General features: G+C 40.7%; 2 protein-coding genes across 2 annotated transcripts; both read right to left on the reverse strand.

The window, feature by feature from the left end:
- Positions 1–2,141: 2,141 nt before the first annotated feature.
- Positions 2,142–3,158, reverse strand: LOC127032128 (olfactory receptor 14A16-like). The gene has a single exon (XM_050919153.1). The coding sequence runs from the start codon at positions 3,123–3,125 to the stop codon at positions 2,142–2,144; it is 984 nt and encodes a 327-aa protein (XP_050775110.1). The 5' UTR covers positions 3,126–3,158.
- A 9,973-nt stretch (positions 3,159–13,131) lies between these two features.
- On the reverse strand, positions 13,132–14,088 carry LOC127032501 (olfactory receptor 14A16-like). The gene has a single exon (XM_050919812.1). The coding sequence runs from the start codon at positions 14,086–14,088 to the stop codon at positions 13,132–13,134; it is 957 nt and encodes a 318-aa protein (XP_050775769.1).
- Positions 14,089–15,292: the final 1,204 nt, after the last annotated feature.

Genomic DNA, 15,292 nt, shown 5'->3' on the forward strand with positions numbered 1-15,292 from the left:
GGTGAGTTTGGAGAAGAAGACCCAGAGATTCTGGCTTTGAGATAAACTGCTATTTCTTGTCAATAATGCAGAACCCAGAAAGGGAGAATAATTCCAATGCACCAATTGCAGGGTTTTATTTAATTGGGAAAGGAGAGTAACTTGTATAGTGTCAGGCTCTGGCATCATTTTGGTGTTAGCCTTAAGCCCTATCCATAACCAACAGGAATTTAAGTATAAGTTTTTCTTTAAAACTTCAGTGGGGCCTCTCATGTTTAAAGTTTAGGATGTGTTGAAGTGGACGTGGAATCAGGGCCTTTGTACAGAATATTCAAAGTGAGTTTTAATTTCATAATCATGAGTTTTTGGACCAGATCTTCAGCTGGTGTAAATTCTCAGAGATCTATTGACTTCAACAGACCTATGACAAATTAAATCAGCAGAGAATTAGCCCCTTGATTTTTCAGGAACCCCTTTGTGATACTTCCATTTATTCAGTGAAATAAAACACAGCATGTTTAAAATGTATCCAGTCAAAACATCTCAAAGTCCAAACACAGAGTACTTTTGATGAACTGTTTATAAATGAGCAACGGAGTAAGATATAGTCATAAAAAATCTTTGCTAAATAATGTTTAATAAAAAGGACTTATAAAAAAATCATGACGTGGACAATGATAATCATTAACAGGAAAAAAAACCACAATAATTTTCATAGATTACTTGTTATCCATCTAGCTAGTTAACATAATTCACAAATAAATAGAAATCTATCATCATGACTAAGTGAAACTGTGTGTTAGGAGAAGAAATGGTCCTGTCTGTCTGTCTCGCTATCTAATCACATGATCTGTTTTTGTATGTAATCTATGTAGTGTACAAAGCCATGCACAAAGATGATATTCTAATACTAATAACATCTGAGCTTCTTTCTCAGCTTGGAAGTGAGTAAATCTAAATTGGATAGTGTATGGAACACCAGACCGGTGCATGTGACTTACACGAAGGCTAGAACAAAATTACTCCAAACAAGTAACTTACACCAGTGTATATGTCACTACTGAGTGGAGCCCAGCCACTTTGGGCCGGCACCTTATCAGTTTTAAATTGGTGATTTCAACGAGCCTTCATTGGTGCTGGTTTAGATGAGTTGGGATATCAGACTCTTATATTTCTGTCATACTCGCTTTCTCCAGGGGTTTGTCAGCCAATTCTGGATCCTTGTGTATATAGGTTATTGGCCAAATCCTAATTTTTTTGAAGTGAGGGGCTAAACCTTAGTGACATCAATGGAATCAAAATTTGGCCTCATTATCCCAAGTTAGATTTTCTTTAGAAGACACTGGAAAAGCTTTCTCATCAAAACAGGCTTTGCATCATAGCAAGAATGACACAGTTCTTACATTGAGAAGATGGATGAGGTGGTACCTTTTATTGGACCATCTTCTGTTGGTGAGAGAGACAAGCTTTCAAGCTGCACGGAGCTCCTCTTCAGGTTAAAATAATAAAAAACAGCTTCCTAAGGCTCCTAACATGTCATTAATAATACAATAATATTCCAACAGTATATACATAATCATTTCAGGAAGAACTTAGCCACAGAAACTTCTTTTGCACCCTTTTATGATTGTGGGGAGCAAACCTTCAGCTCACTCAGAAAATCCCATCAAAGAGATGACATAGGAGTGCTCTCAAGAGAAGGCAAACATTGAAAATCCTGTCTAACCAAACACTCAATATCTCTCCAGGCCTTCCCACCTGTAAACCCACCTGGAACAAAGAAACAAATAAAACAACAAACAAGTAAACAAAAATAAACTAAAAATATGACAAACAAAAAAATCTAAAACAAATGAATTGATACCTCAGTCTGAGTTGCTACCCTGAAAAATAAGAAGAGCCAGAGAACCCACTAGGGACTTTGCTCTGGCTACTTATTTTACCTTCACGATGATTACATGGAAGGGTGATGACTAGCAGTAAATAGATATATAGATAGATAGATAGATTCTGATCTTAATAACATTGATGTGAACCTCTAGGAACTACTTTTTCATTATTTGTTTGTCTGGACTTTTATTAGTGTAAATACTCAAAACTGTATTAACAGATTGCGCAGTGTGTTCTCACGAAGGCAATAATGTCATCAGCTGAATATATATTTAAAGAAACACAGAATGTAACTGTGATAAGAGGAGAAATATAGACATTTTATTCTTGCTGAATATCCTCCAACCTATCAGTTTGCTCAGTGCACCTTTCATTTCCTTGTTTCTCATGCTGTAGATGATCGGATTCATCATTGGGGGCATTATGGAATAGAGAACAGTCACCAAGAGATTCCGATCTGAGGTAGAGTTGGAGGTGGGTTTCAGAAAGGCAAAGGTGCCAGTGAAAAGGAATAAGGAGACCACAATGAGGTGAGGGAGGCAGGTGGAGAAGGCTTTATGACGGCCCTGCTCAGAAGGGATTCTCAGCACTGTTTTGAAGATCTGAACATATGACACAGTTATAAAAGCAAAGCAGATTAAACCTAAAAGCACACCAAGATAAATAACAACAACTTCACCGATGTTTGAGTCAGAGCAGGCGAGGTGGAGGAGCTGGGGGATTTCACAGAAGAATTGATCCACCGTATTGCCTCCACAGAAGGATATCACAAATGTGTTCCCAGTGTGCAATGCAGAGTAGAGAATACCACTGATCCAGGCACTGGCTGCCATTTGGACACAAGCTCTCCTGTTCATCACCATCTCATAGTGCAGTGGTTGGCAGATGGCTATGTATCGGTCATATGCCATGATGGTCAGTATAGCAAAATTTGCTGAAGCAAAGAATAAGAAAAAAAAGACTTGGGCAACACATCCAGAATAAGAAATCAATCTGGTGTTCATGAGGGAATTGGCCATGGATTTGGGGATGGTGACAGAGATGGAACTGAAGTCTAGGATGGACAGATTAATCAGAAAGAAGTACATTGGGTTGTGAAGATGGTGGTCTAGGGCGATGGCTGTGATGATGAGAAGGTTCCCCAGCAGGGATATCAGGTAAAGCACTAGAAATACAATAAAATGTAAAATCTGCAGTTCTCTAATGTCAGAGAATCCCAGGAGAAGGAATCCAGTCATGGTGGTTTGGTTGGACATTTTCTTCCTCAGTACGCTGTGTGATGGCTGTGCAGGGAATGAGAAGGACAATGGTCAGGATCAGAGTGACAGAGAGACTGGCCCTGTTTCTCCTTTTCTAATATCTCACTATATAAATGTCAAAGGTGCACGGAACTCATCACTTAGAATGACTAGGTGTTGTTAGTGCTCCTTACCTCTCACAATCAATCAGTCACATTATCACACTAGTGTAATCTCCTTTAAACTCAACAGAGCTTCATCTCTTTACCCGACCTGAGGATTTGGCTTAAGGTGTATTTTGATAAGCTGCACTATGAAGGATGGAACAAAGCACACTCCAAATCCAACAATTCTTGCAAAGAAGGTCCCTCCACTGCGACCATCACCAAGCTCACAACTTAGGCATGAAACTAAGAGACTAAAATACCAACACAGCCTGATTCCCACTTTGTAGGGCAATATGACATAGACTCCTCCAGCATCGCAAGTAGTAGCTCATTTGTGATGTTTCTACCTGAAGCTCTGTGCCTAGACAGCATGCTGCCTGCTTCCAAATTAATTTATGGCAACAGCCCCCACTTGCACTTCTGCCTGTGTGTAACCATGGGCTAGAAGCATCCTTCCATCATTCCTATGTTTTAACATTTACTCTCTGTTGTGCAATGCAAGGACACTTGGGCTCTATTCTTGTCTCTGCCAGTGACATGATGTGTGCCCTTAACCCAGTTTTTTCCCCTCTTTCTGCCTCTGTTTCCCCTCGCTCACTTTCTCTGCCATCTCTACTAGGACTGTAAGGGCTTTTGGATAGGGGCAGTGGAGCAGATTGTTAAAGGTATTGAGACACCTAGTGGGATTTTCAAAAGCACCTAGGCCCCCAAAACCCCTTGAAATCAATGAGTTGTATGCTCCTAGATGATTCTGAAAGTCCCACTATGCACCTAAAGACCTTTGGAAACGTGGCCCTGTGTTACGCTGTGTAAGTTCTGCAAACCCATTTACATGCTTCATATTTAGCTGGTAGCAGTGTGGAGCTAAACGAAGAGATCAGGGTTATACTTCCAGTGAGCTCCCATATGTCCTTGAATGGTGACAGGATAGACAGGCTTGGCCTGCCTGGTTCAACTCTAAACTGGCATTTTAAGAGACTCATCTGTGTGAAATATTCTGTGAGCTGCCAGCTTTACTAGTTATTTAATTGTTACCTCTATGCAAGGATCCCTTTGAAAGAGAAATCACACAGCTGCAATAGAATAAATGGGTCTGAAATCAAGCTTTTATCAGGCAATATTAAAGTTCTGACATTTACGTAAAATTTACAGCTGGTTGGAAATTTTCAGCTCTGTTTTTCTAATGGAGATTGGTTTTTCATCTAAACAACACCACCATCAACAAAATCCTAGAATCTGTCTCCTTCCCGCTAACATTTTGGGATTCTTTTGTAAAGAAACTGAAAACTCAAACTTTTTTGATTTTGTGAAAAAATAAATCCAGTTTTCAGGAGAAAGTTTTCATTTGCCAAAAACTGAGGGGAGAGGGGGGAAATAAATTGGGGTTTTCTGTGAAAAATCAAAATTTTCCCAAAGGATGGAAAAATTCCAATCAGCAGCAGGTATTTGATTTAACTACGAGTAAAAGTCTTAATGAGTTCATAAAGTAAATCTTATTTAGCATCTTAAGTTTCCCCTGTATGTTGATCCCCCAACATATTTAATTCAAATAGCAAACTTACTCTACTGATCTTTGTAAATTTTTTTTCAACATATGACACATTCAGTCAACCAGCACCAGGATTCTTTGCTCAATATCTATCTATATACCACAATCTAGAAGCTAAAGGCACAGGTATCCAAGAATCCTTTCCCCACCTCCTCATTCTGAGACTGAACTGGACTCAAACCTGTTGCTGTCTGCAGATGAGCTGTGTGTAGCTGGCGTTCAGCCTAACTGGCATTAAAGGACTGATGCTGCGGGAAGGTGATTTATTCATGTCTATTTCCTAAGGGCTAGTGGGACTCACTCCCTGGAGTCCTGCACAGCTCAGCAGCAGAGGCCCAGAGGCAAGTGCATACATGCATAAGTGTTAAAGCCAAAAGAGCCATTCTGCCCCACAAGTCTGACCCCCTCATAGCACAGGCCTATGATCTCCCCCAGCGTTCCCTGATTCCAACCCAGCTTCAGTGTTATCTGTGGGCCAGATTTACAAAATGGAGACAGGCACCTACAGGGATTGATCAATGCTCCTAAATGAGTTAGGTGGCTAAGTCTCATGGTCATTCAGTGGGAGTTAGGAGCTTAACCTGCTTAGATGCTATTGTCAGTCCCAATAGGCACCTGTCTCCTTCTTTAGATGCCTTTGTAATCCTGCTTCTGTGTCTATTTTGTTTATGTCCAAGGGCCAGGTGTCTCTTGAATTTCACATAATGTAGGCTGGGATTCGCAAAAGAGCCTATGGGAGGAAGGTGTGTACAACTTAAAAATCCCAGTCTGAAATGGTAACTAGTACAGCCAGGGATCTAGAGTGAGGTCACAAGATGCCAAGAATTCTTGTAATTTAAGCCTAGCTATGCAGCTAGGTTACTTCAACTCTCTGTGCCTCACTTTACCAAAATCTGGGGCACAATAATTGAGATGAGAAAATACTTTTATTTAGAGATGATCCATGACTCAGTTTTGTTGGACCTTTTTGTTATATACATGGGGGCAGTCGGTTTAGGAAGAAATCACTTGAGGCCAGAGAGCAGACAGCTAACAAAGCTACTATTTATTTACAAACACAGAGCTCACCTGATCAGCTGCCCTGAAGCTGGTTGGGCCATCCCCTAATAATCTAACTCAGTTGCCATAGGAACAAAAGCCATGACAACCAAGTACACAACACTTTTCATGAATTTTCATAGATCTGGGAGCAATATTTGTTCCTTTTTCTCCAGCAGAATTTGCCTGTGTTCCACAGGAATATAGGAACCAGTCTGTGTTTATTCAGCAGAGGAAAAAACCCTACTGTGACGTTAACACCTGCCGGATTGCTTTCCAGGGAAGACAGCTATGGGAATGGATCCAGGGAATGGTTCTGTATCTCGGAGCTGTTTGGACACTTTCAGGGAACATTCCAGCTGCAAGACGGAGATCCCCAAAGTTATCTTGGGTAACCCTGAGAGACTTATGAAAAACTAGCAGATTATCATATTTCTGCTGTCACTTTGGACTGACACTCTTGGACTCTCCAAACCCATTAATGTCTTTTACCTGCTTTAACCTCTCAGTAACTTTCATTTCTTAGTTAATAAACCTTTAGTTAGTTTACTAGAGTAATTGGCTGCCTGCATTGCCTTTGATGTGAGATCTAGAGTATCCACTGACTTGGGATAATGGACTGACCCTTTGGGGTTAGGAGGAACCTAAAATAATGTGATTTTTTTGTTTTAAGAACTTTTTATCCCAAAGTCCAGTTTATCTGGGTGGTAAGATTGGCTGGAGAGTCTAGGGGATTGTCTGTGACTTCATGGTAATACTAATGTAGTGAGCCAGGAGTTCACATTTATTACTGGCTTGGTGACATCTAATTATAGCATAGACTACCAGGTTAGGGTGTATGCCCTGTGTTCTGACAGTCTGACCTGAGATTGGCACTCACGGTTGTGAGCCATTCCAGATAGCGTGACAGCAGTGACTGAGGAATAATGGTCCAGTGGTTTTGATGCTAAATTGGAACCTGAGGGACCCAGCTCAGCTACCTGTTTTGCCATGGATTTCCTTGTGAACTTGGGCACGTCATTCTGTCTGGACAACAATTCCCATCTATTTCATGGATATAATAGTACTGGCCTGCCTTATAGGGTTGGGGTGAGGAAAAAATATATTAAAGAGTTAATGGCTAGAAACAGAGGTGAATGGAAAACTTTTTCTTCATGAAAATTTTGGGGTTTTTGTCAAAGAAAACCCCCAACATTTCTCAACACTGAACTTTTTTGTCTGACAACTGTCAAAAACCATTAAATTAAATTAAAAAATACAATTTTCAGCCAAAAATATTTGCTTTTCCAATTTTCAATGAAAAACAGAAAATTTTCAAAGAAACTGAAGACTTTCTGTGAAATTTTTGTTTGGTGAACCCTGCAATTTTTCCATTGGAAAACATTGTACTAGAAAGTTTTTGAGCACTCCTAGCTCAGATACTGCAGTCATGGCAGGCATATAGACACTTTAGATAGACAGAGCAGCGAATAATAGAGCTTTTTTTCCCCATTATCTATAGAGTTGAGTTATGACAGTTCTTTTTATAAGAGGCTATCATGAGGCTAACGTCATTATCAGATTAAATTCATCCACGGGCAGCATTTAATTTGGTGCCTGAATGGGAAACGAGTTCTCCTGAGCTGGCCTCTGGGCATAAAGAACAAGTTACATTCCATATGCAGCACTGGATGAGTTGATTTATCACCTGCTGTGAAGCACCAAGTATTGGCTATTGGCCAGAGCCACCAAATATGTCAGTGGCAAAACCAAAAACCAAGTCCCATGGGAGCTAAGTGTGTAATACCTTGGAGGACCTGGACCTGGAACAAGTTCTGAATTCCTATTTACTGCATGAACTTGCTCAGACTCCCTTGAAAATAAAAGCCCAAATATGTAATTTTTTTGATAATTATTGCAAATTTTGTTTTAAAATTAACAAGACAGCAAATAGAAATGTTGAAGGATCCCTGAAATGAGCTGGACTTGGCATGTGACAAAATGATGCATTGTAGGCATCACCTTTGAACAGATTAAATCTCACCATTTTAGGAGCTGCAGGAAGACAGCAGCTTTTGATTTTTTATACCAAGCTCAGCTGTAGGTCATTATTAATGTTCACTTCCAAACATGCACATGCACAAAATAATATTTGCCTATAAATACACAACCATGTACACATAGAAACATGCACATTAATTCACAGTCACAACACATATGTAATCAGACAATATTTTTCACTAATAAAAACACAATATTGTGTATTCACAAACACAACAATAATGCACACTTGCACTTCAGATGAAGTACTGACAACACACACAAAAGTTACACAATATTTTTCAGTAATACACACATGATATTTTGCATTCACATCATGTATGTTCTCAAGGGCACACACAAGAATAGAAAAGGCACATCCACATTGATTTCAACTCAGGTATACACTCACAATAATGTACACTGACAACAATACATGTGAGCGGTGTACTTGACAAGCAAACATACACTTTAAGCCATATCTTAGTGCGTTGCACTCATAATGTAATCACACAAAATGAAACACATAAGCCAAATCTATACTAGAAACTTTCACCATCATAGCAATGTCAGCTTGGAAGTGATTTTTTTGCAACATTTCTATACCGATAAAATCCCTAGGGTAAATATGGTTAAACCAGCTTAAAAATGCTTCTGCGATGTCTCTTGTTTCTCTCAGAGAACCAATGTAAACAATACCATCAAAACTACTAGTACATTTACATTAGGAAAGTTTATTTGTATTGCTATATCAGCAAAAGTTTTCCAGTGTAGACCTGGTGATACATTGTCTCACAATACATTCTCTCTCTTCTTCTCATATAAACACTGTGATGGTCCCTCCCATAAGGCTTTATGGAAATATGCTTAAAATGTGTTTTATGCTACATATGCCATGTAACACATCTCCATACATGTTATGATCTACTGAATGTATTGATCCTGTTTGTAGGCATGTATCATTTTTGCATTTGAAGTTATGAATGTTATGAACATTGGCTGTAGAGTTGCTTGATTTCTAAGTAGCCTTAGTTAGAACATTTGGTCACTTCTTGGGAAAGGAATGTGCAAGTTAAGTGCTCAGTCAGGATGCACTTAACAGACAAAAGAGCTTGGAAGACTCCAATCCACTTAAGAAGTCTACCTGACGACGTTCAAGGTAGCATGTGGGTAATGGCTGCTCCTTGCAAGTCCTGAGTCATGCATGGGCATGTGACTTGCCCATGTGATTCTGAATCTCCATTTTGTGACTGGATTCTACACAGGGAGAGAGAGGGGTGTATATCCAGAAGAGTGAATCTATTTAAACCCTTGGGAGACTCAGGGCTGGCACAAGCCATTAGGCAACCTAGGCAGCTGGATCTTCAGACATCCTGGTCGTCAGAGGTATTTCGGGGATGAGACCTTCTGCCTCCTCTGTCGGGGGCAGCATTTGGGGGGCGGGAGCATCCTCCACCTAGGGTGCCAAAAAAGCGGGCGGTGCTCCTGAGGAGACCCCTTCTATGTTGTCCTCAGTTGGCTAAAGAGAGAGCCTATCCAACCCCCTAACCCTCCAGGATACTGAAAGAAATGGGAACGAAGGATAGAGACTGCAAAGGGTGTGAGTGATTGCTGGACCCAGACTAAAAGGAGATTAGTCTGTAAAAGGGAACATTCTGGAACTGCTGAGATTACCTGCATTCAGTGTGATTAGACATAGATTTGTGCATTTTTTTTTATTTTGCTTGGTGACTTACTTTGTTATGTCTGTTACTGCTTGGAACCACTTAAATCCTACTTTCTGTATTTAATAAAATTGTTTTTACTTATTAATTAACTCAGAGCATGCATTAATACCTGGAGGAGCAAATAACTTGTGCATATCTCTCTATCAGTGTTCTTGCGGGCAAACAATTTATGAGTTTACCGTGTATAAGCTTTATACAGGGTAAAATGGATTTATTTGGGTTTAGACCGCATTGGAAGTTGGGTATCGGAGTACTAAAAACAAACACTCTTCAGTGAGATGTTTTCAGGTAAATCTGCAGCTTTGGGGTAAGTAATTCAGATTCTGGGTCTTTGTTGGAGCAGACGGGAGTGTCTGGCTCAGCAAGACGGGAGGCTGGAGTCCTGAGCGGGCAGGGAAAACACCACTTGGGTGTTAGCCTTAAGCCTTATCCAAAACCCTAGCTCATAACCATCAGGAATTAAAGTATAAGTTTTTCTTTAAACTTTCAATAGGGCCATTCATGTTTAGAGTTTAGAATGTGCTGAAGTGGCTGCAGAATCAGGGCCTTTGTACAAAATATTCAAAGTGAATTTTAATTTCACAATCATGTGTTTTTGGACCAGATCCTCAGCTGGTGTAAATTCTCAGAGATCTATTGACTTCAACAGAGCTATGACAAGTTAAACCATCTGAGAATTAGCCCCTTGATTTTTCAGGAACCTATGTCTGATACTTCCATTTATTCAGTGAAACAAAACACAGCCTGTTTAAAATGTATCCAGTCAAAACATCTCAAAGTCCAAACACAGAGTACTTTTGATGAGCTGTTTGTAAATGAGTGATGAAGTAAGATATAGTCATAAAATATTTGCTAAATAAGACTTCATAAGAAGGACTTAAAAATCATGATGTGGACAAAGACAATCATTAACTGGAAAAGAAACACAATAATTTTTATAGATTATTTGTTATCTAGATAGCTAGCTAACATAATTCACAATCAAACAAGTAACGTACACCAGTGTTTATGTCACTACTGTGTGGAGTCCAGAGACTTTGGGACAGAACCTCATCAGTATTAAATTAGTGATGTCAATGGGTCTAAGTCTACATTGATTGTGGTTTAGATGAGTTTGGATATCAGACCCTTACATTTCTGTCACATTCACTTTCTCCAGGGTTCTGTTGCCAATTCTAGATCCTTGTGTATATAGGCTATTGGCCAAATCCTAATTTGTTTGAGGTGACGGGCTAAACCTCAGTGACTTCAATGAGCTCCAAATTTGGCCTCATTATCCCGAGTTAGATTTTCTGAAGAAAACACTGGAAAATGTTTCTCTTCAAAACAATCTTTGCACCATAGCAAAACTGACATAGTTCTTACATTGAGAAGATGGGTGAAGCAATATCTTTTATTGGACCATCTTCTGTTGGTGAGAGGGACAAGCTTTCAAGCTGCACGGAGCTCGTCTTCAGGTTAAAATAAAAAAAGACAGCTTCCTGAGGCCCCTAACATGTCATTAATAAAACAATAATTTCCCAACAGTATATACATAATCATTTCCGGAGGAACTTAGCCATGTAGAAACTTCTTTTGCTCTCTTTTGTCATTGTGGGGAGCAAACCTTCAGCTCATTCAGAAAACCCCATCAAAGAGATGACATAGGAGCAGGCTCAAGAGAAGACAAACACTGAAAATCCTTTCTAACCAAACACTCAATATCTCTCCAGGCCTTCCCACCTGCAAACCCACCTAGAACAAAGAAACAAATAAAAACAACAAACAACTAAACAGAAATAAACTAAAAATCTGACATACAAAAAACACCCAAAGAACAAATGCATTGATACTTCAGTCTGAGTTGCTATCCTGAATAAAAAAAACAGCCAGAGAACCCAGTAGGGACTTTGCTGTGGCTACTGATTTTATGTGCAAGATTATCACATAGAATGGTGACGGCTCGCAGTAGATAGATAGATAGATACATTGATAGATATGTAATCCTTCTGCTTCTCTGAGTTGGCAGCAACAAGGGCCAGGTTCAGTATTCAGTTGTTCCAGTTTCAATAACACAATGCAAAACCAGCTCAAGCCCCCATCCAGTGACCTGAGACAATTACATACCACCCCCCGGGCATCTCTAGGAGGCAATACTTCCCTTCTTGCAAGCACAGAGTCTGTGTGTAGCAAAATCCTTTCAATAAAGGAGGGAAACAATGTGGCATCATATTGGGGAAATACCACAAACAGGATTCATAACATAAACCATGAGCAAAAGACTTAACAAGTAAGTTTTGGCAATGTCCTTTTCCCTTTAGGGTCTTAAATCCAATCACCCCAAAGTCCAACAGTCAAAAAGTCTCTGTTCCTGGTCAGTGCCACCCCAGAGTTCAAAAGTTTATCTGCAGAGTTTTACATCCCCAGTCTGGGTGGAAATGGGGGGGGGGGGTACACAGAGTGTTAAGGGGCACCTTACGTGGTCCGAGGCCAACTGCCCCGCCTCTCCATGGAGTTCTGCTGCAGCCTTGACCACAAACAGCTCTGCTCCACCAGCCGAGCCATGAGCCACTCCAGCCGTTCCCACAAACGACTCCACTCGCTCACTGTTCTGTGGGCTGGTCCAACCATTTCACAACCTGCTCAGCTCCACTCACTGGTCTGTGGGCCACTCCAACCATCCTGAAAACTTCTCTGCTCTGCCAGCTGCTTAGCAATATATCTTCAGGCTCCCCCACTATTTAACACAGCACTCAGCTCAGTAAGTTTAACTCTTTTAGTGATTGTAGCTTGCAGTAGGGGAGCCCCAGTGTTGGTGCACCATTAGCCCAAAGTGAATTCAGCTCAGCAACTTTTAGCTAGATTCCTAATGAAATCAAAATTAGCTCTGCTATTCAACAGAGAAGAGAAGAGAAGAGAAGAGAAGAGAAGAGGCATTGGTGTTCCAGGCCCTCAAAAGGGGCCCATGCCATCAGGTACACATACCACTCCCCAGCCCCATTCCATTCACTGAGTTTTGGAATCCATGTCCCTTGTCTAGCGACTGCTACTAAGTTGATGGAGAGACCCTCTGTCATTGAAACAGGTTCACAGTCCCTCATTCACATAATCAGGGTAACAACACTTTATTCCTCCTGCCCCAATAACAGAGAAATTGAGGATCCCACAGCTGTCAAAGAGACCATTCTAGGCTGCCGTGGGCGATGCTAAGCAGAGTGGGTGTGCCTATGCAAACAAGATCAGCCCCTGAAATTCTTTGCCACATTTGCCATAATTCACCACCAGATGTCAGGGTACAGCTCATCCTGACTCTGTTGATAGATAGATAGATAGATAGATAGATAGATAGATAGATAGATTCCAATTTAAATTACTTTGATAAAAATGTAGAGTAACAACTATTTTTCTCGACTTAAGTTTGTCTGGATTTTTATCAGTGGAACTACCCAGTTTTGCATAAACAGATTGCACAGTATGTTCTCATGAAGCCAATAATGTCATCAGCCGATTATATTTATAAAAAAAAACACAGAATGAAACTGTGATCAGTGGAGAAATATAGACATTTTATTCTTTCTAAATAACCTCCAACTTATCAGTTTGCTCAGTGCACTTTTCATTTCCTTGTTTCTCATGCTGTAGATGAACGGATTCATCACTGGGGGCATTATAGAATAGAAAACAGCCACCAAGAGATTTAGATCTGAGGCTGAGTTGGAGGTGGGTTTCAGAAAGGAAAAGAGGCCATTGAAAAGGAATAAGGAGACCACAATGAGGTGAAGGAGGCAGGTGGAGAAGGCTTTATGCCGACCCTGCTCAGAGGGGATTCTCAGCATTGTTTTGAAGATCTGAACATATGACACAGTTATAAAAGCAAAGCAACTTAAACATAAAAGCACGCTAAGAGAAATAAGAACAATTTCACCGAGATATGAGTCAGAGCAGGCAAGATGGAGGAGCTGGGGAATTTCACAGAAGAACTGATCCACCATGTTGCCTCCACAGAAGGATATTGCAAATGTTTTCCCAGTGTGCAATGCAGAATAGAGAATACCACTGATCCAGGCACTTGCTGCTATTTGGACACAAGCTCTCCTGTTCATCACCACCTCATAGTGCAGTGGTTGGCAGATGGCAACGTATCGGTTGTACACCATGATGGTCAGTATGGCAAAATTTGCTGAAGCAAAGAATAAGAAAAAAAAGACTTTGGCAACACATCCATAATATGAAATCAATGTGGTGTTCATGAGGGAATTGACCATGGATTTTGGGTTGGTGACAGAGATGTAGCCAAAGTCTAGGATGGACAGATTAATCAAGAAGAAGTACATGGGTTTGTGAAGGTGACGGTTGAGGGCTATGGCTGTGATGATGAGAAGGTTCCCCAGCAGGGAGATAAAGTAAAGCACTAGAAATACAATAATGTGTAAAATCTGCAGTTCCCTAATGTCAGAGAATCCCAGGAGAAGGAATCCAGTCATGGTGGTTTGGTTGGCCATTTTCTTCCTCAGTACATTGTGCGATGGCTGTGGAGAGAATGAAAAGGACAATGGTCAAGATTAGAGAGACACAGAGAATGGCTCTGTTTCTCCTTTTCCTGATATATCTTTATATGAATGTCAAAGGTGGACAGAACTCATCACTTGAGTAGGTATTGTAAGTGCTTCTTTCCTCTGACAATCAATCAATCACATTATCACATTAGTGTAACATCCCTTAAACTCAACAGAGCTTCATCACTTAACCAGATCTGAGGATTTGGCCCAAAGTGTAGCTTGATAAGCTGCACTATGAAGGATGGAACAAAGCACATTCCAAATCCAACAATTCTTGCAAAGAAGGATCATCACTAAGCTCACAACTTGGGCATGAAACTAATAGACTAAAATACCAACACAGCCTAATTCCCACTTTGTAGGGCAATATGACGTAGACTACTCCAGCATTGAAAATAGCAGCTAATCTGTGTTGTTTCTATCCCAAGCTCTGTGCCTAGATGGCCGGCTGCCTGCTTCCAAACTGATTTATATCAACAACTCCCAGCTGCACTTCTGCCTGCATGTAACAATAGGCTAGCAGCATCCCTCCATCATTGCTATGTTGTATCGTTTATTCTGCGCTGTGCAGTGCAGGGGTTGTCAGGACACATGAGCTCTATTCTTGTCTCTGCCAGTTACATGCTGTGTGACCTTAGCCCAGTCATTTCCCTTCTTTCTGCTTCTGTTTCCCTTGCCCCCCTTTCTCTGCCGTCTCTACTAGGATTGTAAGGGCTTTCGGAGAGGGACTGTGGGGCAGATTGTTAAAGGTATTGAGGCACCTACTGGGATTTTCAAAAGCATCTAGGCCCCCAAAACCCCTTGAAATCAATGTGTTGTAAGTTCTTAGGTGCCTCTGAAAGTCCCACTAGGCACCTAAATTCATTTGAGAACAAGGCCCCATGTCTTACTCTGTGTAAGTTCTGTGAACCCATTTACATCCTTTACACTCAGCAAGCTAGACCAGGAGATCGGGGTTCTACTCCCAGAGAGCTCTCATATGTTCTTGAATGGTGCCAGGATAGACAGGCTTTGGCTGCCTGGTTCAACTCTAAACTGGGGTTTAAAGAGACTCGTCTGTATGAAACTTTCTGTGCGCTGTCAGCTTTACTAGTTATTTAATTGTTACCTCTATGCAACTATCCCTTTGAAAGAGAAATCACACAGC

Source organism: Gopherus flavomarginatus, chromosome 12 (genome assembly GCF_025201925.1).
Source record: "Gopherus flavomarginatus isolate rGopFla2 chromosome 12, rGopFla2.mat.asm, whole genome shotgun sequence".
Lineage (NCBI taxonomy): Eukaryota > Metazoa > Chordata > Testudines > Testudinidae > Gopherus > Gopherus flavomarginatus.

Coding starts and splice junctions, on each gene's coding strand:
- LOC127032501 (XM_050919812.1), bottom strand. CDS start 14,088: ATGGCCAACCAAACCACCATGACTGGATTCCTTCTCCTGGGATTCTCT.
- LOC127032128 (XM_050919153.1), bottom strand. CDS start 3,125: ATGTCCAACCAAACCACCATGACTGGATTCCTTCTCCTGGGATTCTCT.